General features: G+C 42.5%; 1 protein-coding gene across 4 annotated transcripts; it reads left to right on the forward strand.

Annotated features, from left to right (window-relative positions):
- The first annotated feature begins 3,142 nt into the window (after nucleotides 1–3,142).
- LOC133968379 (F-box-like/WD repeat-containing protein TBL1XR1) lies at nucleotides 3,143–21,226 on the forward strand. 4 transcript variants are annotated; one of them, XM_062404376.1, is made up of 16 exons: nucleotides 3,143–3,377; nucleotides 5,312–5,379; nucleotides 8,290–8,393; nucleotides 8,883–9,028; nucleotides 9,234–9,456; nucleotides 10,507–10,639; nucleotides 12,037–12,178; nucleotides 12,561–12,624; nucleotides 12,714–12,811; nucleotides 14,797–14,857; nucleotides 15,155–15,276; nucleotides 15,584–15,658; nucleotides 15,810–15,937; nucleotides 17,117–17,282; nucleotides 17,387–17,488; nucleotides 18,652–21,226. In XM_062404376.1, exons 3-16 carry the CDS (start codon nucleotides 8,336–8,338, stop codon nucleotides 18,676–18,678), a joined length of 1,545 nt encoding a protein of 514 aa, XP_062260360.1. In that variant the 5' UTR covers nucleotides 3,143–3,377; nucleotides 5,312–5,379; nucleotides 8,290–8,335; the 3' UTR covers nucleotides 18,679–21,226. The 4 variants fall into 4 exon arrangements, with proteins under 4 accessions (XP_062260360.1, XP_062260362.1, XP_062260361.1 ...); XM_062404377.1 differs by lacking the exon at nucleotides 3,143–3,377 and adding an exon at nucleotides 3,590–3,798; XM_062404375.1 differs by lacking the exon at nucleotides 3,143–3,377 and adding an exon at nucleotides 3,590–3,794.
- The last annotated feature ends 4,819 nt before the right edge of the window (nucleotides 21,227–26,045 follow it).

Here is a 26,045-nt window from a genome sequence, read left to right on the forward strand (position 1 = left end):
ACTACTCGTTTGGGCTTACCAGGTCTATCCGGAAATTTCCCCCATTCCCTGATCCAACTCACAACCAGATGGTGATCGGTTGACAGTTCCGCCCCTCTCTTTACCCGAGTGTCCAAAACATGCGGCCTCAGATCAGATGACACGACCACAAAATCGATCATTGATCTTCGGCCTAGGGTACTCTGGTACCAGGTACACTTATGAGCACCTTTATGTTCGAACATGGTGTTCGTTATGGATAATACATGACTAGCACAGAAGTCCAATAACAAACGACCGCTCGGGTTCAGATCAGGGAGGCCGTTCCTCCCCACCACGCCTCTCCAGGTGTCTCCATCGTTGCCCACGTGGGCGTTGAAGTCACCCAGCAGAACTACGGAGTCCCCTACTGGAGCCCCATACAGGACTCCATTCAGGGTCTCCAAGAAGGCCGAGTACTCTGAGCTGCTGTTTGGTGCATAAGCACAAACAACAGTCAGAGTTTTCCCCCCTACAACCCTTAGGCGCAGGGAGGCGACCCTCTCGTCTACCGGGGTAAACTCCAACACCGCGGCGCTCAGCCGGGGATTTATGAGTATCCCCACACCCGCCCGGCGCCTCACGCCCTTGGCAACTCCGGAGAAGAATAGAGTCCAACCCTTATCCAGGAGTACGGTACCAGAGCTGAGACTGTGCGTGGAGGTAAGCCCCACCAGATCTAACTGATAGCGCTCCACCTCCCTCACAAGCTCCGGTTCCTTTCCCCACAGCGAGGTGACGTTCCACGTCCCCAGAGCCAGCTTCTGCCGCCCGGGTCTGGTCTGTCGAGACCCCTGACCTTCACTGCCACCCATGTGGCTGCGCACCCGACCCCAACGGGTCTTCCCACAGGTGGTGAGCCCATGAGATAAAGAGAGGGGGGGTGCCACGTAGTTTGTTCGGGCTATGCCCGACCGGGCTCCGTGGCAAACCCGGCCACCAGGCGCTCGCCATCGAGCCCTCCGTCTGGGCCTAGCTCCAGACGGGGGCCCCAGGCTTCCTCCGGGCTGGGTCCCATCTCCTCTTTTTTCAATATTCATTGAGGTCTTGACATCATTCTTTCTTTTTTTTTTACATAACAATCTGAGATTATTTTTCTGTCTTCTAAAAAAGGGAGATGTGCACAAACGCCCGTGAAAAGGCATTACTGCTGTTGCTAAGGCCGTGGATAAAGCTTGTGTGGCTGTATCCAAGCAATTACACAATGCTAACATGTCCAGCACATATTTATCAGTGTTGCGGCTGCGCTCACATGCCTAGCAACCTTGTGTTATTGTCCTGAAGATTAGCTCCCTGGCTCCACACACACAGATACCACACTGCTGTCTCCCTCCCAGCCTCACATTTATGGTGGAAAACAATGCTAATCTCATTTTAGGGACTATAATGTGCGAACATAATTTACCATTTCATGATTCCCTCTGATGTAAGATGTTGTGTATCTTGTATACAATATGTGCATGTGTTGTATTTGAAAGTGGGTGAGCAGGATTATGGTCACAGAGAAGAGGTGAGTCAGTTCACAGTATCTGTCCCTGGAGTGAATCACGTATTGCGTAAACCCTGGCCCTGGAGAGGAGGAGGAATTTGCTTTGCGTTTTCTTCACTGGCAGCTAGAAACACCCTCACACAGCAGTGGGAGTGATGGAGCACATTATTTCTGTTTATTCTGGCTGGAGAAGAAGGGAAGAAGAGGGAGCATTTGGGAAATCATGCCTCTGAATGGACCAAACAGCAATAAAAAGAAAATCAGATTCTCAGAATAAGGCCTGCGATTTTTTGGTGGTGTGCATAAAGCTCCACCTCAATCCTTTGGCCTTTAATCCTGTGACCTTTGCTCCATGTAAAGAAGTTACATCGCTGTGTGTAACATCCAATCACCCATGCATGATTGTGAATGTGTGGCACAGGATACTAGACTGGGAGGTCTGGGGTGGATGAGTTGCTGACAAGGGGTCAGATGAGCGCTGATATAACTGCTCCCACTCAGATCAAATACAGTAGCTCAGAGACTGGGAGGTGGCAAAGGATTTTCTTTTTTTAATCAGTGAGAGCATAAATGATCTGAAACAGCCAAATCCATCACTCTGGACTCCAGCTATAGTAATACATGCTAACCTTTTAGACTTTTACGATCAGATTGAACGCTAATGATGTAGTCTGGCTGTAATATCTGTGTGACTCTGATTGAAGATTATTGGTCAAACCCCTGGCCAGTACCCTAACCCTTACTCTACATGATATGTCTCACAAAATCAAACATGTGATTCTGAGGCGATGGTAGGGACTGTGTTTTTGTGAGGATGCCGATTGTGAGCAATTAAAGAGGGTTGTTGTGAGTGCATGTTTGTACACAGCAGAGACTTACCTCCACCGTGGGGGTTATGTTTCCATCTGTGTCTGTTGGTTATTTAACAGGATTACTCAAAAAATACTGCACAAATTACCAGAGATTCTGGGGGGACAGATGCAGACCGGTCCAGGGAAGGACCCATAACATTTTGTTGTGGATCTGGATGAGATTTGTTTTTGTTAACATCGTGAAATAGTGCATTATTTCACGTGTTTGTTGATTTTGATTTGAAACATCAGACATAGTGAAGGGGTTTGTATCTATGAGCGTGTATATTTTGGGGCAGATCCAAATAAAAATCTGGACATAGTGAATTGAGATGAGGGTTAATAAAGGGACTGATGGGCCTGGGCAGATCTATCCACTATAGAGGGTCATCCCAGATGCATTTATGACAGCAAGAAACCAACAGTGCCACAAAACGATGCACCGAATATGCCTGTTGCTATTGTAAGAACTGATCTAACAATCCTCAATTCAGCATTTCACGTCATGTCATCATCTCACATGCAAGAGCCTGAGGCGATGCAGCCACTGCACTGGAAGCTGGGGGAAATTAATAATCCAGTGTGTTACGTATAGAGCTGTATAAAACAGAATCAATGTACAACACAGATTGTACTGATGATGTAAGCTTGTTGTTGACTTTCCCAGTCTGAATGACTGAGCAGAGGAGGGGGGGGGGGGCATTAATCCAGGGCTAGTGGTGACCAGACAGGCGGAAAGGAGGTGTAGTGGGGGATGGGCGAGCTCTTGTTATGACTGGTGCTTGGCTGTGGGACAAACTTCCAGAGGAGGCCTTGCTGTGTTTGTGTGTGTGTGTGAGAGAGAGAGTGTGTGTTTTGTCTTTTCCATCTCATGGGTCGGTTCCAGTGGAGAAACACGTCTGCTTGCTGATGTGACGGAGCAGCGGCTGGTATCCGATCGTCGCAGGAGGACGGATGGTTTCGAGCCGCAGGGGGGGGAACCAGGACGGGCTGTGTTTCTGATCGCGTCTGGAGAATAGGTTAGTCGTCTCCGTGATCGCGCTGTGTCCCGGGGCTGCTCGGCGGGACCGTGGCACGAGGGTGTTGCCGGCCTCGAGGTGGCCCAGCTCACGGTGCTGTGGTCGGTAGGGGGACACGATGAAGGCTGCCTCCTCCTCCTCAGTCGTCACGGGTTAATCATTATATTGAGCCTCGGCGAGTGGCGCTTTGAAATAACAGTGGTTACAGGCGGCTCATTTCCGCATGTCGGGTCACCCCCACTGTGTCGAATATGTGAAGCCGTAGCTGGCTCCTCACCGCCTGGCGCTAGCTTGAATATCATAACCCGGCAATAGTTCCACTGTATGTGCGAAAACTAAGTGATCCGAACACATAACATGGTCTGACGTGAACACACGAGCTGCGGAAGATATCGCCAGGCGAACAGTTTTATCCAAGTAGGTACGAGCTTACAGCAACACTGTCATTAGCATAGCATGCTAGTGCTAACTAGCTAGCTTGCTGGTTCTTTTGAGTGGGGTATAGAGTGGCAGGGACGGGTTTACGAAATCGTCAGAGATGCTATTTAAAAATAAGCTAACCACGTTTAACGGCCGAAGGGTTGTGAGTAATGAGTACGCCTGCTAACACGCGGGTAGAGCACATTAGCTTGGTAGCTAACTGGTTCAGTTGGACGGAATCTCGGTGCCCTAGTGGCATGTGAGTTGACGGCTGCACAACTAATGCTAGCCGGGGTGCTAACGCTACGTAAGTTTTGGCATTAAGCAAATGAATATGATGGAGAGCAGAGGAAGCCAGTCACACAATTTAGCGAGGTAAACACAAATAAAAGCGTTCACTTGACAGGCGCCTCGAATAAGTTACGGTGGCCGACAAAGCCTGTTCCCATGTCCCCGCGCACATCCACTCTGACCCATGACATGTGGGCAATCCTCAGCCGGCAGTACATTGTAATGGCAATGAGTTGAATGGAGCCATTGCTACAATTAATAAATGCAGCATGTGTGCGTTTTTACAAGAAGGGGGTGTTTGATTCGGGCTTGTATCACGGTAATAAAGCGCACTTTGACTCCTCCATTAGCACAACGTGAGCCTCAGGTCTGCTGAGGTCGGCTCATCTCATTCACTGGCCCCCGCGTGTGCGGGGATGGGCAACGTATTTCCGCTAGTAGCTTACCGTGCTATCCTGCTAATTTAGCTACCGGAAGATAGCATGGGGACATACCTTGCTTTGGATTTAACAGGCACGAGATCTGTCCGAGGCCCGGCGCTCACGTAGACCGCCATTGGCGACACAAGCCAAAAGGCTGCAAGCCTTGGCACCAATATGTGATGCATCAGCACAAGTGAGCTGTAGTTAGCCATCAACTTCTTAATCATATACCTTTTTAATAAGTTAAACTGACAGTGGCAGGTCTGTGTTTTATTGACTTTATACAACACAACAAGGAAACACAGTTCACCTCTAATTGAAGCCCTTCAGGGATGGTTCAACCATGCACTGCTACACTATCTTCAGACTGCGTTGGCTTTTTTGTTGACCCAGTTTCTCGCATTGTTTTTGTGACACGCCCCTTCGTGCTATAACACGTTGTCTGTGCTGCCTTTTCACCCACTGACACATTGCTGCTTAAATGTCCCTTCTAATTGGGACAATCTCCTTCAGCGATGATAGACAGATACCGTCTCCCATGACTTCTTGGCACGGCCTGCTGGTCTTGCTTGTGAAAGTGTATATTTGGCAGTATTTGGAAAAAAGTAGGAGCGCCACCACTGTATGTGTTGGGAAATGGTACAAAGCCGAAGTTATTCTACATGCAGAAAATGTATTATTTTCGTAACATTTGTGAGTACGTGGTTTCTGCCACGGAGACTAACTAGATATGATGTCCACCTGTGAAGTTTAATGAATGTGTTGGAGGAAGTTAATTATTTTCTCTCCTGCATTTCTCAGGTTCTGCCAGTTCCTGCTGAGGGCAAGGGAGCTATGATGCGCCTTTTGAAGACGTTGTGATCACATGGGTAGGGCATCTCACTAAACACCAATATTCAGTCAATCAAATGTTAATTGTATAGCCCATATTCACAAATCTAAATTTGTCTCATCCGGCTTAACAAACAGGGGAAAAAAATAGACATCTCAGAGAGAGTCACATGTGTGGGATCCCTCTCCCAGGACAGACAGAAGTGCAATAGATGCCACGTGAAACTGAGAACATCAGCAAAATAACAGGATGTAGACATGTATCCATCCTAATCACATTATAATCTCCTATTGGACCTTTCACAGCTTTTTCTGACTTCAATAATAAGTAATTCCCCTTGCTTGATGATACATTCCATGCATTGGTAAACAATGATGATCTGACTCATAATCAGACTATGCTCTGTAACAAAACAACTGGAATTTGAATGGAATATTCTATTAGCAATTAAGTAAACATCATAATCAAAATAATGTCACTGATACCTGTCCCAGTTTTGTAGCGTTTTGTTCCATGTACAGTTTTGCCTCTTTCTATGGCTGCATATTGACACTTGGAGGATCACTTCACTGTGACACAGTGTCATGTGTCTGGATTAGAAGGGAATTTAGGTTTATATTCAACGCGTGGGAGAATGGTTTACACAAATGCCTCACACAAAACCATCAGTCTTAAGCATGTCTCAAAAAATAAACATCCCAGTTGTTTACGAAAGTATTCCTGTAAACAAGGGTGGTGATAGGTTGCCACTACAACTGTCGACATGTTACTGTAATGGATATCTTGTCATTTTGTTTAAACAATGAGCTGAGGTCAAGTGTCGGAGACGTTCTTGTTGTGGCCTCAGATGAAGATAATGGTAAACAACATACCCAGGTCCATAGTGTGGGAATGTGTTCAGTGGACTTCTTTGTCTATACATGTGATTTACCTATAAGTTGCGATTTACACCTATATAAACGGTTTAGATTTTTTTGGTTGTAACTCAAGGTCCATCGGTATAACTTGTTGACGGTGTGTTAGAAACATCATGCCTGCTCTATGAATTTTTGAGGTTGTGCACAGCTCTGTGTGATACTCGTATAAGAACAGTTATGCGTCAGTGGTGTCCGCAGCTGTTCCTGTGTGCGTATAACTTGGTCAACACTCAGCGTGAGACCTACTTTGGCACAGTTCAAATAACTGGATTTCTGGTAATGTGAGACTGGTTTATGTCAGTGAGTTTAATACTGGAATACGCTTTCATGCAGAGAGCTGTCACCCTGCTTCTCTGCGTCTCGCTGTCAGCAGAGACTCCAGTCAGCAGTGTTGAGACAACGCTGCATTACATGTATATGAGCGTCTGTCCATCTGCATGCTCCCTCTCCTGATCGCCCACATGTGCTCTCTCGCTCCACTGACATGTTTGAAATGCATAACTGTGTGGGTCTGATTGGAGTAATAGTTTGAACAGATATCCACCATATAGCCTTCAGTGTGTGTCATTTGCAGCTGTGAATCTGGAGGTTGATGCTTTTGTTTGATCCACTTTAAAACGTGACACCGTAATCTTTAGTGTTAACCGAGGGACCCTGAAAAGAAATGGCTCGTTGTTTAAACCCGTCTTCGGCCGAGCGAGCTGCTAATGAGGCTGTCCGATCCTATCTTGTCAAGCCTACAGCTGGAAATAATGTAACTTGACAAGATTGAGTCCGTGAGGTGAGGACGGGTCATGTTTCTCCTGAGTCGAGTTAGCAGCTAAAACACTCCCTTGGAGAAGGAAGCTGTTTGTCTTTTCTGAATAAATGAATTATGTGTCAATAGTGGTGTGGCAGTGTTCTCAATAGAGCTAACGATCGGTGCTGAGGTTCATAAAACATTCAAACGTATTGGATGAGATGTCAGCATGATGGATTGGTCGAACTATTCATGTAAGTTAGCTCTGACCCTGTTCGCTGCTGCGTCACTTGCATGGTTATGACATTTTGCTGGCACCCTATGAAAGTGGGCTAGTATTAGATGAGCCCAAGTGTAATATCAACATGATTATGGTGCACCTTAGAAATATAGCAAACATGGATTTTGAAACCATGTTGTTCTTTGTCATTTATTATTGCTACGTACGATTTCCTGGTTGTTTCAAGCCATGTGCTGTATTCTACTGGTTGTGCTTCGCTGTGGGAAACATTCGGCCTCAGGACTTTGTGACCACCTTGTTGGGGATTGCTGAAGGGCTTCTATTAGATTCCAGGCCTCTTGGTTTAGTTGGTCTTGGATTTCAGCCTCTGGGATGTGGTAGGAGACATGTTGACTTTTTCAGTGGGCCGGCACGATGGAAACAGTAGAGGTTCTGTACCTCATCCAGACCCCTTGTTTATTTCCACAGTCCCGTTCAAACAGTGCGGGTTCTGCATGAATAAATGTGGAGGCTGGACACAAGAGCTGTACAATCTGTTTTTTGCTGAGGTTTAAAGCCGGTCTGTTCTAGACATGTTTGGTTTCCAAATACCCCTCCTAGGTAATTATTCCCAGTTGTAGGTTAATGAATGGAAAATGTTACCCTGCCTAGAGCCAGGAGGTTCCTGCATCCACCAAACAGGGAGACAAACAATATATTATAACTTATCAAATGGCAAATCCCAATTTATTCTATTCCCCTAGCCTGAAGTTGTAAGATGTAGGTAAGGCTAGATGACGTGTTTATTCTCTCTTCCTCTTCTCTGTTTTCATCATGTGTGCCAGTTTGGGAGTTAGCTTGTAGTGTAACACCATCCTCAGTCTGTGTGTGTGACACTTCTCTTTTTCAAATGGCTCAGTGCCACTGCATGTCCTCTTACTTTGGAGTATCCATGTTATGTTTCTGTGAGATGTGAATGCTCATTCGTAATGAAGATACAAGTCAAAGTTATTTTCAGCCCATGTCTGTCATGTGTAACACCACGTCATGCTCTGTGGTTTGTTTTTACAGGCTCCTATGCTGTGCTGACCCAATGGTTTGATCACCAGGACTAAAAATGAGCATAAGCAGTGATGAGGTCAATTTCCTGGTTTACAGATACCTGCAAGAGTCGGGTGAGTTGCACTAGCTCTACTACATTTTATACTGCTGATCCCTGGTATTGGACTTTAAATCCAGTCTTCTCATTGATATTTATTTAAAGATGGACGACACGACTGCCCCCCAAAAGTACAGCCAATGCTATTCGATAGCCACCTAGTAGACGTTTAAATACATTTCAGATACTTTAGGTAGTTCTTATCACGCTGATGTTAGTTTAATTGTAATTTTTCCAGTAAGTTTGGTTTTAATTTGATATTTGCTATAAAAACGGGGCGAGACATCATGACTGACTACTGTTAGGTTGAATGTGTGTGTCAACGGGACCATGATACACCAGGGTCCCCGCTGCACAGACTCTGGGACTAAATGTTCAACAGGACTTTGTTAGTATCCAGGGTATTTTAGCTTAACTTCTAGATAGTGAGAGGAAGTGGAGACGCGTCATCCATCTTTACATACAGTCTTTGTTCCTACTTTCTAAATGATCCTACTTCCACCAGGCTTCTCCCACTCGGCATTCACCTTTGGCATAGAGAGCCACATCAGTCAGTCCAACATCAATGGAGCCCTGGTGCCCCCTGCTGCCCTCATCTCCATCATCCAGAAGGGCCTGCAGTATGTGGAGGCTGAAGTCAGCATCAATGAGGTCAGGCCTCATCTTTACGCCATCAGCTACGAATTAGAGTCATTAACAAAACACGGGCAAGAAAAAGTCCACTATCAGCGTTATGTTTCTCAAGTGTGCCTGTTTGCCAAAATGTAACTTTTCTGACTTGTAATGTCAATTAGCAATAAATCTCTTCCTACATGAGCAAAGTGTGGTTATATAAAGCTGCATTTTGTCTGTGTAGGACGGAACCCTGTTTGACGGGCGGCCCATCGAGTCGCTGTCCCTGATCGATGCCGTGATGCCAGATGTTGTGCAGACCAGACAGCAGGCCTACAGGGAAAAGCTGGCCCAGCAGCAGCAGCAGGCAGCAGCAGGCAGTTGCAGCGGCACAGGACTCCAGGGAAGCACGAAGAACGGAGAGGGTGCCGCCAACGGGGAGGAAAACGGATCCCACGCCTTAGCCAGTAAGCTAGATCATGGTTGTTCTGCCTCTGAATCCGCTCCTTAGCAAAGATCTGTGTTTTCTTGTGTTTGAGCGGGAACAAATGGTCGGTCACACAGAAGGAATCCTTTTTTTTCTCTTCATGATCTTATGCAGGATTTCATTAAAGATTAAAGTTTATGTGGAACATAAATCATGTAATGTAAAATAATACCGCAGTAGGAAGTTGGAACATTTCTATATAAAATACTGAAAAAAGATAATATATGAAATTATATTATATGATGGAAAATAGTAAACGGATCCTGTGTCTAATTCAGACTACAATGCTATAAAAGACTTTAAGTCACGTTTTATTCCATAGAGTTAAATCAACCCCTTTTTATAACTAGTTCGTTAATGTGTGTGTGAGAGAGTTGTTCACTTCTTTTCTTAGCAGGTTTTAATCACAATAATACAATTATAGCATATAACACATTGGCTTAATAACTCTTATGTTACACTCAGTGCCCACCTCAGGCCCACTGTGTTTGGAATATACACTCTTGGCCTTGCAACAGTAGCATAGTCTGCACTGTAATGCCACAGCTGTCATCTGTTCAGGCTGGTATTGGCTCAGTGCAGCACTGTTTACTTTACTACTCAAGAAACACTAGCGTTGCTAGTCTGTTTGGATTAACAACATTAGACGAAGTAAGCGCGCTGTTGTTGAACGGAAGCTTCCTAGGAAATTCGATGATGTAAAACGTTGTTAAAAAATAATCCAGTTTTCTTGTTAGTATATTTTCCTGATCTACAAAGCATTAACTTGGGAAAGTTGGTTATTCATTTCAAAAAGTTAAGACCATTTTACTGGAAACTTGAATCATTACATCTTGCAAGGTTTTCCTGGGGGCTTAAAAACCCTTTAAAAACCCTATAATTTCATATTCTGACTTTAAGCCTTAAAACGTCCTAAAGTTGTTCAAATATTATGCTCTGGTCTTAAGAACAGTGGCACTGTCGTTTATGATTACTCTTGTACAAACCTTTGGATAAATGTTTTGTTTGTGCTTCTCACTGCTTCCCGTAGATCACCACTCAGAGATGATGGAGGTTGATCAAGATGTGGAGATCCCCCAGAGTAAAGCCATGGTCCTGAGGGGCCACGAGTCTGAAGTTTTCATCTGTGCCTGGAACCCAGTCAATGACCTCCTTGCCTCAGGGTAAGTATCAACACATCATGCCTCACAGTTCACATGGATTCTCATGCAGTGTTAAAAATAGCCCAGAAAAGTGTCACTCCTTCAGGACACTTAAGACATGTAATGCATTAGATTATTTAATAAATGTTTATTTGTTATCAATGCATTCCTAATCAAAGTCCTTTGACCCAGAATAGAGTTGTTTAACTAAAAAAAACCTCCAAAAAAAAATCCCTCCTATGAAATTCAAGTTTTAATCTTATTTCCCTTTGGTTTTTTTTTAAGACAAATTGCTGAAATACACATTAAATGCCCTTTCTGATTATTTACACCTTGGAACTGCAGTTAAACAATGACAGTCAGACACCATCACAGACATAGTCTCATTCACATTAATCCAATATCCGCTAAACATAATTATCTGTATGGTAGAGAATTGTCCTGATAAATCGATTTTGAAGTAAGGGCTACGTTACCACTACTTACTCCATAGCTGATCAGGCTAAACCCCATTTAGCATATCATTGTGTTCTTGTTTTACACATTAAGACTTCACCCGCGAAAAAATCTTCTAAAACCTAATGGCTTACAACCTGAGGGCTTCCTGAAAAACCTTAATTTCCAAGGGTCTGAAACAGATACACATTTTTATTGTAAATCATTGACTTTGCTCTATTATATATTGACATTTAAAAAAAATGGTCAATGTTGAGTATGTTGACAGAAGCTCTTGTGGTTTCCAGTCATCTCCAGTTTTCAGGACAAAGGCAATGATTAACAATAGAAGTCTTTTAGTTCGTTTTAACTTTCAGCTGCCAACTGGTTTTTATCTGCTTCAGACTCAAAAAAATACCATAAGGTCAACTAAAGTAAATTTACTTAGTGACCCTGTAATGGCGTTGTACTGTTAGACAGGTTAATCTTTACAGCTGCTGTGGGTGAAACCTACTGGCCATTGCCTCCGCCTCTTTGTAACCAGCGTCTTTAACAACCATTATGACTTCAAAACTTATGAGAAGGCAGAAACTGCCATCAACACAACAAAAAAGGTTTCCCTATCATGCACTTCTCCTTACAAGAAAAAAACAATGTTGCATCAGATCATACTGGTTTAAATGCACAGGTCTGTCTGAAAAAATCATCTCACTGAATCAGTTTCCTCCTGAGAGGATAACGTGCATTTACATCTCTTACCACTTCTCCCCACTGTGTTTGGCCCTGTTTAAACCTCACACCATACGTCTGAAGAGATCCTATCACAAGTGCATAGCTGTATGTCAGTTGACCCCTGGCTTTAGAATGTCTGTCCACATGCATCTCAAGTGAGAACTTGTGATCTTATCTCCCTTTGCAATTAAACACACACATCATTGCTAGTTGCAAAGACCAAATGTTTTGTTTTTTTTTGTCCCGGTCAGGTCCGGAGACTCAACAGCACGGATCTGGAACCTGAGTGAGAACAGCACAGGTGGATCCACCCAGCTGGTCTTGAGGCACTGCATTCGGGAAGGGGGCCAAGATGTACCCAGCAACAAAGACGTCACCTCACTAGACTGGAATGTGAGTGTGTGTGTGTAGTACAGTAAGATTGTGTGTGTCTGCTCAAACGAGTGCAGATTTGTAGTAATCTAATCTAGTGCCATGTGTGCATGCCTGTGGCCACTACTTCTGCTCAAGACATTCCTTCTAACCAGATCTATGGGAGAGAGTCACTCCCACAGGGGAACAAGCATCTGATGCTGTTCAGCCTGAGCACACCACATAAGCACCAATATCTTATCTTTCATAAAATATGTATTAATCAGAAGAGCCTCATGAATATGGATTGTGGAATTTATCTGTGCAACATGGAACAATGCTGAACCAAAATATGCAAATTAAAGTGAAAAAGATTGAATGCGACTGACTGCAGATGAATAAAAAACCTTTGTGTCTCTTTCAGAGTGAGGGAACGTTGCTAGCAACAGGTTCATATGACGGCTTTGCTAGAATATGGACAAAAGATGGTAAGACTAAGCATATATTACTGCGATGATTGTGTGGTCATATGTTTTTGTTGTCTTTCTAAGTAGCACTGGGTTGTTTTGTATTTTAGGTAACCTGGCCAGTACTCTGGGTCAACACAAAGGTCCTATATTTGCACTCAAGTGGAATAAGAAAGGAAACTTCATCCTCAGTGCTGGTGTTGACAAGGTAAGGCCTGTTGGTATTAACTGTGGTTTTGAATAAGCTGGTTGAATACCCCCTGGTTTTGGAAGCAGTGCCGCTTTTCCAAAATATGAAAGTTTCTTGAAACTTTATGTTGTTATTGTCTCATGAACCCCCCCATGAAATATTCCCATCTACTCTTAACCTCCTTTAGACAGGATGGAAGCAGCATTTCCTACTGGTTTGTACGTTGGTGCTGTTGTCATGAAGATCACATTGTTTCCCAACTAACTCATCTTTGATCATTTTAGAAAGGCCTCCAGCAGAAAACATGATCTCTGATTTTATTTTCAGACAAAGATTCATAGATGCAGGCGTGGAAATAATGTATATTTACCTTTGTTTCTCTGATTTGTACTTTTGCGTACTTCATTTAATTTACAGAGTAAATCCTTGCAGAGTAAGAGCCTCATCAGACGTACTTGAATGTTTCAGGGTCTCTACAGAGATGAGCACCAGCGTGTTGCCTAGCAATGTAGTGTATTTTTTGTTGGTTGGCTGCAGCCACTGTGGATTGTTGTTTATACATCTTCTCCTTATCTGTTGCTTTTATCTGCTGTTATTACTAAGAAGTGACAACTTTTTTGATTTCTTCAGCTTGATATTGCTCTCTAATACCTGCTATGGAGACTGGTAATTAACAACTACCAGTTGTATGCACAGGTTTCAAAATGCCTGACTGGAATTGATTGGTTGTTTTCAGTACAATTCTCATCTTCAACAAGTACAGGAATATATGCATTAAAATACCATGAAAAACCAGGGCATGTAACCTTACTGTGAAAATTATGATTTATACAAATTTATACAGACGTATACAAATAAACGTCCACAAATGATAGAATAATTCAATTCCGATTTTAACTGATAATTATTTAATTCAATCTAAGTTTTCTTCAGTATCATAAGCAATTGAGTGGTAGTAGTCAATGTCATCCATGGGTAAATTACAACGCAGAACTGCTAATGGTGGATTCTGCGTATGTTTAGCTGGAAAATTACTTTCAAAATATGACCAAATATCTGCTATAAAAAGGTCTCTCGCAAGAAATACCAATACAAACTTGTAGCTGACAATACAACGGTATAGTTGATAGTCGACTTGAAAGGTAGACGGACAGATGGAAGAGTAGTTCACAGAAAAAGTCGCAACTAATAAAGATGACTGAATCCCCTCCACCTCCCATAGAGAAATATGTGCAGTCTAGATGGGGCTGTACTTTTCTATATTTCCTGTAGGTCAAACAAGGCGTTACACGGGGAGTTCTCAGGTTTATTCAGGATTGGATATTAGTCGATCAGCTGCATTGGAGGGTTGAAATTGTGCAGAAGTGTGTAATGGTTTAATAGGTTGGTGTTTTTTCTTTATGTCTACTAAAGCACTTGTCGAAGATGAACGGTTTTCCAAGATACAACTTTCCTAAGATGTTAAAGGCAACTTTTCATGGGTATTTCAAATTCTATTCTGTTGGGTCACTATTTGCTCTCGAGGATTAGAGAGTTGGAAAAAGTCTTTAATAGTTAAGGTTCACTTGAGAGCTGTATTCTTAAATGACGCTGTGGATTTAAGGTTGTAGTTAGCACTGAAGAATTCAGCCAGACCATAATCGATAATGGAAGAGAGATAAAATTACAGACAGAGTTAGCAAATAAATGAAAATGATCTATGCGCATCAGTTATGGTAAGGCGTGATGCTTTTCCATCAAACAGAGATCTCTCGCTCTCAAAGTTGTCACAACAAACCATTCATGGACATTGTGCAACATTGCCATCTAGTGTACTAAAATCTAATAACACACCATGTCACCGACAGGATAGGCTGCACATTAATACTCAAGCGCAGTTGTCTTGCAGGTATAAAAAGGCCTGAGGTGTGTCTGTATAAACATATATATATGATTTGTGTGTGGGTAATGTAAACTGGGTTTAAGTAATGATAAATAATTGAAATATCCTGCCCCCCGCACAGACCACAATTATTTGGGACGCACACACGGGAGAGGCGAAGCAACAATTTCCTTTCCACTCTGGTGAGTTCAAGTCTTTTCATTCAATGGTTTCTGTTTTCAGACCTTCTGCCACAGCCTGGTTTTTTCTACCATCAAATCTTTCAACACATAGTGACTGATACCTTTGACTCATATTCAACGTTGAGCTTGTTGGCGTGTGACAGTAACAGACCTGACCCTCTAATGTATTTACAAATTGTATTTTAAGGTTTTAAACCAACTATCTGCACTTAAAGTATTGTTACAGATCGAGTGTGGCAATAAGAAATCTTCCATCAGTCAATCCTATCCTGCTTGTACATGTCTGCCTCCCAACAGCACCTGCTCTGGACGTAGACTGGCAGAGCAACAACACGTTTGCCTCCTGCAGCACAGACATGTGTATACATGTGTGTAAACTGGGTCAGGACCGACCTGTCAAGACCTTCCAGGGACACACGGTAAGACATTGTGCTTATGAGCTGAATTAAAACTGTTTCTGAAAAACAATTTGACTTATCCATCCATTCAAGTCATTTTGTAACAACCTGCAAACATACATAGTGTCATGTTTTCTCAAAAGTTAAAGTCTAAAATAGTGCTTGGCTTTCACTTTATCGTAAAACCATGTCAAACTTGAGACATAGTTTTAGAAGTTAGCTATCAGGATTCATGGAACTACTGTATAATGTTTCTAAATTAGCTATGGCCTGTACTCACCACATCACATCTGAGTTTTGTTTCTATCCCCCTTCTTACTCGCGGCAGAATGAGGTCAACGCCATCAAGTGGGATCCCACTGGCAGCCTGCTGGCCTCCTGCTCTGATGACATGACGCTCAAGGTCAGTTCACACAATGCACAACAAGTGAATGCCCCCAAATATCCGAGAAAAGTTAGAAATCAGCCTCAATCAGACATAGTTTGAAGGAAAGCGTTTTGTATTATATTTGTAGGCAACTTAACAGCTGCTTCTTTACCATCCCCTCACAAAGATCTGGAGTATGAAACAGGACTCGTGTGTACACGACCTCCAGGCTCACAATAAAGAAATCTACACAATCAAGTGGAGCCCCACAGGCCCCGGGACCAACAACCCCAGTGCGAACCTCATGTTGGCCAGGTAAGAAAACAAACAGCAGCAGATGAGCACCAGTTTCACTTTTCTTCTACTTGTGTCATTTGACTGGACTGTTACAGGGTAGTTTTCTGTTAATAGATACAAGATGAAGCCAACAATATGAAATCCTACTATTTTATATTTAAAAGAATAAAAGAAGCTAATAATAACTAGTTTTCTTTTTTATAGTTGTTATGTGATATAAGGTTGCTTGATAAATTCAGGTGTGTTAAAACAGGTTCTTTAATGCCTCACTCTGGTGAGTCGTTGATACAACATCGCAACCTTGCCGCAAATCTTAAATCTTTTTTTCAGGGGGCGGAAAATGTGGGAAATGCAATAACTGCTTTTTATTTTCTGTCCTCTGATCAGATCAGTCAGTCCTATTCCATCAAATACCTCATCAATAAACTACCTGACGATTGTTTTAGGGTTGTGACCGAATCATTTTTTAGGTTTTACTTCTCATACAAAGTTTGACCGGGATTAATCTGAGGAGACGGCTCAGGGGCCACAGTCTGGCTTTAAGCAGGCAGCCACCTTCACTAAACTTCAGATGCATCATGAAATACACCTTTCATGGTGTATGTCACGTCAACTGGTCAAAATGAGCATTGATGTTTGCAGTTATGAAAACTTTTGTTCTACAGACAATGCAGACAAAATGTGAATTCATGTTTAGATCAACCAACTCCTCCTCCTCACCTATTAATCCCCTACGCCCTAGCCCCACCGTATCTAACCGACCTCCTCCAGTCTTACACTCCACTCAGAAAGTCCTCAAACACTTGATTTCTCTCCATCCCCATCACCAAAGTGTGAACCTGTGGAGACAGAGCCTTCTGTGTCTGGAACTCTCTCCCTGCCGAAATCTGCAACACTGCATCTCTGGACAGCTTGAACAACCTCCTCAATCACCCCCTGTTTAACGCTCCACCCGGACATTAGTGCTCTTTATTTCTGTCCTGTTTTGTGCCAATTACTTTCTTGGTATAATAATATTATTATTTTGTCATAAGGGTTTGATGATGAAGCGACTACTCGTCTATCATTTAAATTTATTTCTAGCTTTCATGTCCTGTTTACATGCTTTACTTTACAACTGGCTACATGGCACCTTATTTTCATTCCACTGGACACAGAGCCCACTTCAGTTTCCCCTTTCTCTTTTCCTCTCTCCAGCGCATCATTTGATTCAACAGTGCGTCTGTGGGACGTCGAGCGCGGCGTGTGTATCCACACGCTGACCCGCCACCAGGAGCCCGTCTACAGCGTCGCCTTCAGCCCTGATGGCAGACATCTCGCCAGCGGCTCCTTCGACAAATGTGTCCACATCTGGAACACTCAGGTGTGGGATCATAGCAGATCGACTAAAAACTGTTGTAAAGCTTTACCCCAAAAAAAGGCTTCACAAAAGCTTGCAATTGCTCACACGTGTTTTTGTTTCCTCAGACGGGTGCTTTAGTTCACAGCTACCGGGGAACAGGAGGGATCTTCGAGGTGTGCTGGAACGCCACAGGGGACAAAGTAGGAGCCAGCGCGTCAGACGGATCGGTGAGTTGCGTCGCACACGTAGCCGCCATTATGATCTCTGTGTACAACACAAACACCTGCCTACGGAAATATGAACTTTGTAGGTCAAATCTGTGAATAAAAAGTTCTACTCAGGCAAATGGACACAACAATCTGTTGTAATGGTGTCTGGCTAAACTCTTGGTTGACTAAAAGTTCAGTTTCTCTTCTGCTACAGAGAAGTTTAGTGGTTGGCTGATGACAGAGGGCTTCCTTGTGTCAGTAATATGAAACAGACACATGGCCATATCAACAGTCACATACGATTTTTGACTCGTCCGAGAGTGTGTCAAATCAAAATGTGAGGCAAGTACAGCAGCCTGGCAGGAAGCCTGTCCTATGCCCTATCAGTCAGTTGTCCCTGCTTGAGTTGCAGGACAGTTGCCTCTGCAAAATTCAGCTTTGAAGCCATTCCTTTGTTTGCCAAGTAACCCTGAGGGACATCATTTCAAAATGTTATTGTCAATTTTTGGCACAAACTCTTTTACATGCTGTTGGCAGCAGGTACTTGAGTATTGGCCAGGGTATGAGGATAGTATAAAGGATCCCTTAAAGGCAAGAAAAACAATAGCTCATAGCTAAGACCCACTTTGAAGTGTTTTTTTGCGGAAGTATCTGAAGGTCAGTAAATTGTGGTCCAAAATCCGGGCTTCAACTCAGCCGAACATTTGATGTGGAAAAATAAATGAAATCCGTCAATAAAGCCTCTGAATGTACCTCAGTGTCCAATTTCTATATTTATGGACAAGACAAAAGTGATGTTATTTTCAACTCTTACTCCAAACAATCATTTGGTCTTATCAGGTCACAATATGACAATTGATGCTCCTCAGTCTTTATCTGTTTTTTCAGACATGAATTTAGGAAAAATCTCCTGAGTATTTGATGTGGAACATTTTCTGGACTTTGCCTTTCACAAACACCACAGCAGGAGATTGTCCGGGTTTGACACAACAACAGGAAATTGTCCAGAATATTCTGGCAAGGGCCGGCACCTGGGTAGAGCCATGATGGCAGGACATGATGTTATAAAGTCTGCGGAAATCTTGTGTAATTGTCAATCAACACAAGCGTCAGGCCTCATCACCAAAAGTTGGGGAGCTTGTAACTGTTGTGTGTAACTCTCCTCCTTCCTGCTTTTCCAGGTTTGTGTATTGGACCTGAGGAAATGACACTCGTCTGGGGGGAGCCGTGGACCGACTACGAATGTGTACATAGCCAAACTGACTGACTGTCCCTGCCTGTCCGACACACTGCTGTAGTCCCATCCAAGCGATGGCCTGCCATTACAGCCCCCTGCCTCTCTCTCTCTCGCTCTCTCTCATGTACACACAAGGACCAAAACCTTTGCCACACAAAGTTGTTATGCACAGGTCTCTATGGACACTCACAAGACCTGCAGGAAGAAACGTGATCACTGAGTATAACCATGTCGGACCCATCGTACACAAACCAAAACACCAGGATTCTTCTTGCTTTGCTCTTTTTATCCTTTGGACCAGGTTTATAAAGATGCTTGTTTTCTGCTGGCCTGTGCATATTGCACATGTCTGGTGTCCTGTGGACATTGTTGTGTTGAATTTGGATTTTACAGATCTCTGTAGGTTTTATATGACGAGTGGGTTGGGAGAGAAGGGAGGGGCGGGGGTGTGGGAGCGGTTTGTCTTTTGCAGTGGGTGTTCGAAGCTGTTCATTGGGCGATCCGCTCATCTCGTTCTTGGCACCCTGTCAAGCGCAGAAGACGAAAGCATTGACAATTTTTCCCGACTGTTTTTACACAGTGTCAAGCAGTCTGTCAAACAGTGAACTGTCCTTCGTTTTTGCAACTTTAATCCTCAAAAATGTTTTTCAGGTGTTAATTCATCAGGTTAATATGAATCGCTAAAGAATTCAAACCCTCTGCGGCTGTAACTTCATGTTGATATCATGTTCTAACGGTGTGCTGAATGTGTGGACCGCCTGAGGTTCACCGCATTGGAATAGAGCTCGTAAAAACACGGCCGTGAAGTAATGTGACACAGAAATGACTTATTTTCTGGCATCTGTCTAGTCTCTGGGATGTGTAGGGCAAGAGGGAGGGAGAGAGATGCAGGAAAACAAGTCCATAACGGCCTGAATTCATCAGACATGAAATAATTATTAGTCATAGTTGTGCGTGTTTCTTCAGTTAATAGCTTGTTGCTATCCAGCGCTGGAAGATAATCAGAACAAAATGGTCTAGTTGTGTTCCATTTCCTCTGCTTAGTCATTAAAACAACACAGCATCATCTGCAGTATCTCTTCTTCTGGTGGCACAGGATCTTTTGATCACACCTTCATAAAAACACGACTCATAATTAGCTCACATGACGTGGGTCGATTTGCCGGCTCTGGATTTCGAACCAGTTTGTCGTGTCGAGTGTTCGCTGTCACCTCAGAGTCTTCGTCACACTTTCACTCTGTAACGTGTGCAGCTTTTCATACCCAGTGTCGAGTACACACTACAGTCCTTGGTTTGCTGTTGTCAGGCAGTTTTTGCCCAGCATTAAGATACACACACACACACATTCTGGAGACGGGCTGTTTTCAGGCCTATGCACAGATAGACAGTGCTTTTGTTTGTAGTGTTCAGAGTTGCCGTTTTGAGGCAGTTCTGCGCTTGTTAAAAAGCAGACTCGCAGCATATGACTTGATGTAACACGGTATCTGCATATAATATATATATAAATATATATATCTGTGCTATCACAGGGGATTCTTTTGTATGCCACTCGTGTGCTGAGGGTGGATTTTAAAGTAACTTTTTAAATACAGTATGTGATGTTGCTCTGCATCACCCGAGGTCGTGATCATGAGGTGTTGTTTTTTATAAAATACCATTAGACAGTCATAGCGAAACAAAAGAGCAGCCCCTTTTAAAGGGTCGTTTTTTTCCTCCTCTGCACTTTAGGCTAAAAATTGAGAAACAGGGAGATGTGTTTATTCGAGCTATCACGGACTTATCTAATGTTTGAAATGCTCTTAAAGACGAATCAGCTGAAAGTGTCGCAGCGACAGCGGGGAAACGAGGGGAACTAGTGTCCTGTCTGACTCCTCTGGGATTAGGTCCTACCCATCCGACTTCATGGCATTCCAGGTCTCATCCCGTAGCCAATGGAAAACATCGAAAAGGCTCGAAATACACAAACATACATCAGCAAACATATTCTTTAGAATGTTACTTGTTAGAAACAAAAAAATTGTACTGAAGCTAAAGAATATCTTGAAGTTTGCTTTAATACAGTCAGCAGTGATTGGACTGTAACACAAAGACTATTTCAAATGATGTCTATGACAGTGGAATGGTATTTTATAATGGTTAGTTTTTAGATAAGTTTTTTACACTGCATTCAAGTGTGTTTGCTATTTTTTTTTTTTCTTACCGAAAGTACTAATGTCAATTCTATCTTTGCTATGTCGGAGAGCCCTTCAAGGTTTTGTACTCGTCAAAACTTTTGTAATTCTGAATTATTTGTAGCTATGTACTGAAAATGAACAAAAAATATAAAATTTGGATTTAATTGTTGATGTGTAACACAGAACCTGTAAATACCAATTTACGTTTTTGTTGTGTTGTCTTTGCCCTCACTTACGTTGTACTCTTCTCTCTCACTCACATGGTTGCTGTCTGCAGCCTCCTGATCTGACTGTTGTAATATCACTCAGATCTCAAGGTCTAGAATAAAATCTATTTTGATAATATCAGGGTGTTCACTCGTTGGATCGCTCTGTCTTTACTCAGGGAGTCAACCTATGCATGGGAAGGACACACCAGAATACACAACGTTGAAGGTCATGTAGGCTCACCAAACACATACCGGTTCTATTAACCAGAACAGTACTCTGAGTAAGATACTGCCTCGTAAGCAATTTTTCTGATTAAACGTTGTACTCAGATTTGTATATAATCTAATTAAAATGTGGATTACTCTGATTCAATGTGCATTCTATAGACACATGAACGTCTGAATGAGATTGTAACATTCTATTGGCGCTTCCACAGCATATGGCGACAGCAACATATGACCGTTCAAGTGTGAATATGAATGGAATATTATATAATAGCTTATAATGTAAACATAATCAAAATAATGCATTATGCAGAATAATATTATTGGAATCTATGTAATCAAAGTCAGCGGTGTCTAAAGCTCAGCCTTAGTTTGTGAATTCAGAAATATTTGTGGTCCTAAGATAAAAAACAATTCATGATAAAAGTCACATTATTTCTTTTAATGAAAGACAGATTTTTTACTCTCCTGAGTGAAGGTTGCGGCTTTAAACTCTTCTTTATGAGCAGAGAGTGACGCACATGTTAAAAAGAATTCAGAGAAGGTTGACCTAATTCAAAGGATACAATGAATAAATCGGCATGTTGATACATGTTGAACAAAGGATCCATGTTCTCCCTGTGTCTGTGGGTTTTCTCCGGATTCTCCCGCCTCCTCCCACAGTCCAAACACAGGCAGGAAAGAGTATTGGAGACTCTAAATTGACTGTAGGTGCTTCTCCCTCAAAGGAGAAGCTGTATAGATAATGGGTGGATCGATGTCAAACAAATGCGCAGCTGCATGGTCTCCGATAAAATCCGGCCATTACAAAACCACCAAACCTCTAAGCTCATCCCATGCAGTGCACTAATAGTCAATCTGGCTCTGATCTGACTTTCAACTCTGAGATTCTCAAAACATCGTCCTCTCCTGTCAGACCTTAAGAACTCATCCGACAGCGTTTTTTGCAAAATCCTGCTACATGACGGATAAATAGTGAAAACCAACCTCCTTGGACGAAATAACAAAACACCAAACGCTGTCAATCAACACAAGGTTACAGTCATCATGTTGGGTGGTTACCAAAATAACTCTTCTCCCTGTAAGAGATTGCATCAGTGCCAAGTAAAAGATGGAGTTCCATAAAAATCTGCCAACGCTGGTTAATGTGGAAATATAAAGGGGAACAAATTAAAATCTTAAATAATGAATTAATAGTTCTAAAATGTGGAAGTATAATGACTATTCTTACAATAAGAATGATTATAGCCGTTTTCCCAGCAGCAGTAAAATAAAATTAGTCGTCTGTGCCGTTTGCTGTCTGACACCATCTGAAAGAAAGGAAGTACACACGCAATTGCACACAAACGGATGTGTGCCACTTCCTGCACTAAAGTTGCTCGGAGTATTTGGATGTGTTTGTGTTTGGTGTTCGGCGCCAGCCTTGACATGCGGTATTGCTGTGGCTTACCAGTGGCCCAGATCCGGCAAACGGGGGCATGCAGCCCCAGCTCACTCTCACATTAAGTAGTACAGACAATTTAGAGTCTTCAGATATAACCCATCTCCAGTCTTTGTGTCTTTGGGCTGTGGTAGGAAGCTGAAGTACACAGAGAAAAAAACAACACAAATATGTAGAGAATATGCAAACTCCACACAGGGAGAGGCCGGCAAAACCAGGTTTCAAACCAGGAACCTTCTCGCTGTGAGGCGACAGTGCTAACTCCTGCTGGCCTGTTATTGTGAGGCCATTTCATTCATTCAAGCTGTTTGTACTTTGGTATCGTCCAAGTTGCCGGTCAAGCCTCCTCGATCTTGACCCATCAGGAGAGTGCATGTAACGGATGTTAGCTGAAGTGGGTGAGCTGGGAGGAAGTGGAGGTTCTTTTCATTTTGCTCTCTGTCTGGCCCGAGTGAGAGTTACCTGCCGCTGGGACATCGTTCCACTATTGTTACACAGTTCCCGGTTCTCCTCCTCAATACACCTGCATCACAGTATTAAAGACTCATCAAGATGCTAGGACATTTCTTTTAAATTGATTATTTGTGTGTATCTTTCCAACTTTGGAAGAAATGGACACGTGTATATATATAAATATATCCTTTTTTCGTCTACATCCATGACCTCCTGACAAACATCTCTGTTAATCAGGTCATTCAGTTTATTTTAAGACCTCGGCCGACTGTACAGGTCCCTCGCTAAACTCTCAGGTGAAACTCTGAGCTCCACTAAATGAGGTCTGACAGTTTGGAATTTGTGAGCATCAGATGAGGATGAGGATGAGGTATCCACATAGATGAGGATACATCTATGACAATAAGAAAACCTGAAAACCATCAGATATTACAAACTATACTATAAAGTGATACTTCACAGCAAAACAAATTTTTGAATTTATGGATTTATTTCAATGACACACAGATGGGGGCCACCTCGACGCAACACTCTGAGCCTTCTTGTGACCCTGGATTGGTCGTGACCCTAAAGTTGTTAAAATTACAAATGTGTCCCAAATATCCACAAACAAGTGTTTTTTGGAAAACATGCGGTGCAAGAGTTAATCAGGATGTGAACTTAAAGTGGCCAATGTGGTAAATGGTGAATCTGGCTCAATAAGCAGTCAGCAGTACCATCACTACATGTCATATGTGAGCCAAATCTGGGCCAAAATAATTTTTGCTTAGTGGGTTAATGCAATGAATGCATTTTTTCTGGTTTTCTGTCACTACTTGACTGGAATTAGGAATCATCAATACGATTTTAATGACGTACTACTCTTACAGATCCTGCTTATTTATCCAATAACGATGTTATTATCTGTACTATATTTTGTCAAGATACAGGGGGAAAAAATTTGACCTAAGATCTAATCAAATTTGATGTTTTTTCTTATTAATGAAGCTATCCAGCTTTGTTTATTGATTATAAAGGCTCCATCAGGCTACATTGATAACATTCTGCCTTACTAATTCTTTACTTTAAAGTAAAATATAGAAAGCAGGGATTTTTCTTGGCGGCCCCTGCACTGGTCTAAATCTAAAACTATTAGTATCTGAACTGTTCCGATGCTTTGACTATTTCTGATTGAATTTAGAAAAGCAACCATTATCCAATCATGCTAGGGTAATTTTGTTAACATAGTTGGGCCAACAGATGAATTATGAGCTCACTAACCTGTTAAATTTGTCATCTCTCTCAGATTTACCACTTATATTTTCAAATCTAGAACGGCCAGGTGCTGCAATTCCAGCAATGTACCCTGGTACACTTCAGTGTGATTCTGTGGTTGATTTCTGTACCGGATGAAGCCAGAAACATCGCACAGTGAACCTGAAGTTTTTTATTGATGATGATTTCAACCAATAACTGTAGACCTTGTAGGAGGATAGAAAAAAAAATGTCCTGAGGTTGTTGTTACAAATTTAAAGAGCTGCACCTCCAATAAGTAGGTCACTCAGAAAACGCATGCCACCACACAGACTAACGCCCCATCTCACCATGTCATCTGGCAGTGAAACCAGATTCCTTAATCCACTCTTCTATCGACCTCACCCTGTGAGGAAATTTTTGCCTATCCCCATACAGTGAATCTGTTCACCATGAAGAGACTACAGACAGACTGACTCCTCAGATACTCCCTTCTCTGCACGCATTACCAACATTCATGGAATTCAGATGACTAACAGACAATTAAAAACACGGACTCCTCTGTGAAGGTAAATATTTATTATAGAGCTCATCAACATACAACTACCTAATATGTGAAAAAAAGATGAACCTATTCCACAGAGAGTACTCTGTACATTGTCAGAAATGAAGCCCAAATGTCCCAGAATTGAACTCCAGAGTCTGCGCCTAGCACTTGGCTTCACTTTTAGGGAACATGCTCACAATGATGTTGCTAATACGTTGACATTCAGCAGGTTAATTCAGTGTGTTAACATCCTCACATTTGGAAAGTAGAACTAAGGAGAGTACAGAAGAGGGTGATGGTATTGTTACTATATTTCCTGACGGTTTAAATACATGATGTGGTGCATGATTCACTCAGCGAGAGCTGGAGAGGAACTTCAACCACAAACCTAAACATTAACGGCAGAGAAGTGGAGTAGAATTTGAATAATTTTGCCTCCGTGCAACAAGAATGTATCTTATGTGCCATAAAATCCTGCACATAAATATATAAAAAAAAAGTCTGGCATGTAAACAGATGCAATAAACCATTGGTGCTCATAAAGGGATTCTGTGCATCATTACATGGATCATTTGTCTGTCACAGAGTGAGTATTTGACTGTCACTCACACAGAGCACATTTATGGGGCTCAGAGCAGACCTTCCTCTTATTAATTCCTCCTCTCTGTTTTGCATTAACACTAGGCACATAACTTCCCCTAGTTTGGTCTAGGTTCAGTTTGAATGGTTAAATCAAAGTCACCTAACGAGTTTTAAAAAGGTAAATCGGACAAAACCGAATTTGAGAAATTCTCTCACGGTTGGATTTCCTCTTCGGTTAACTCAGTTCTCTGTAGGACATGCAGCACTTCCTCCTGTTCTCCTGTAGCTTTGCAAGCCCTTTTTGGGAAGTCAAAGTGAAGACAACTCACAAAGATGCTCACAGTGAGCTAGGGGGAGGATTTAAGTCACTATTAACCTTCATTACGCAACTAATTTAGATTACAATGTTATGAACGAAGAATGACATCACATGCATTGCAGTCCACCCCTGTGTGTATGGACCGGAATGCCTGT

The sequence above is a fragment of the Platichthys flesus genome, chromosome 14 (genome assembly GCF_949316205.1).
Source record: "Platichthys flesus chromosome 14, fPlaFle2.1, whole genome shotgun sequence".
Taxonomy (NCBI): Eukaryota; Metazoa; Chordata; class Actinopteri; order Pleuronectiformes; family Pleuronectidae; genus Platichthys; species Platichthys flesus.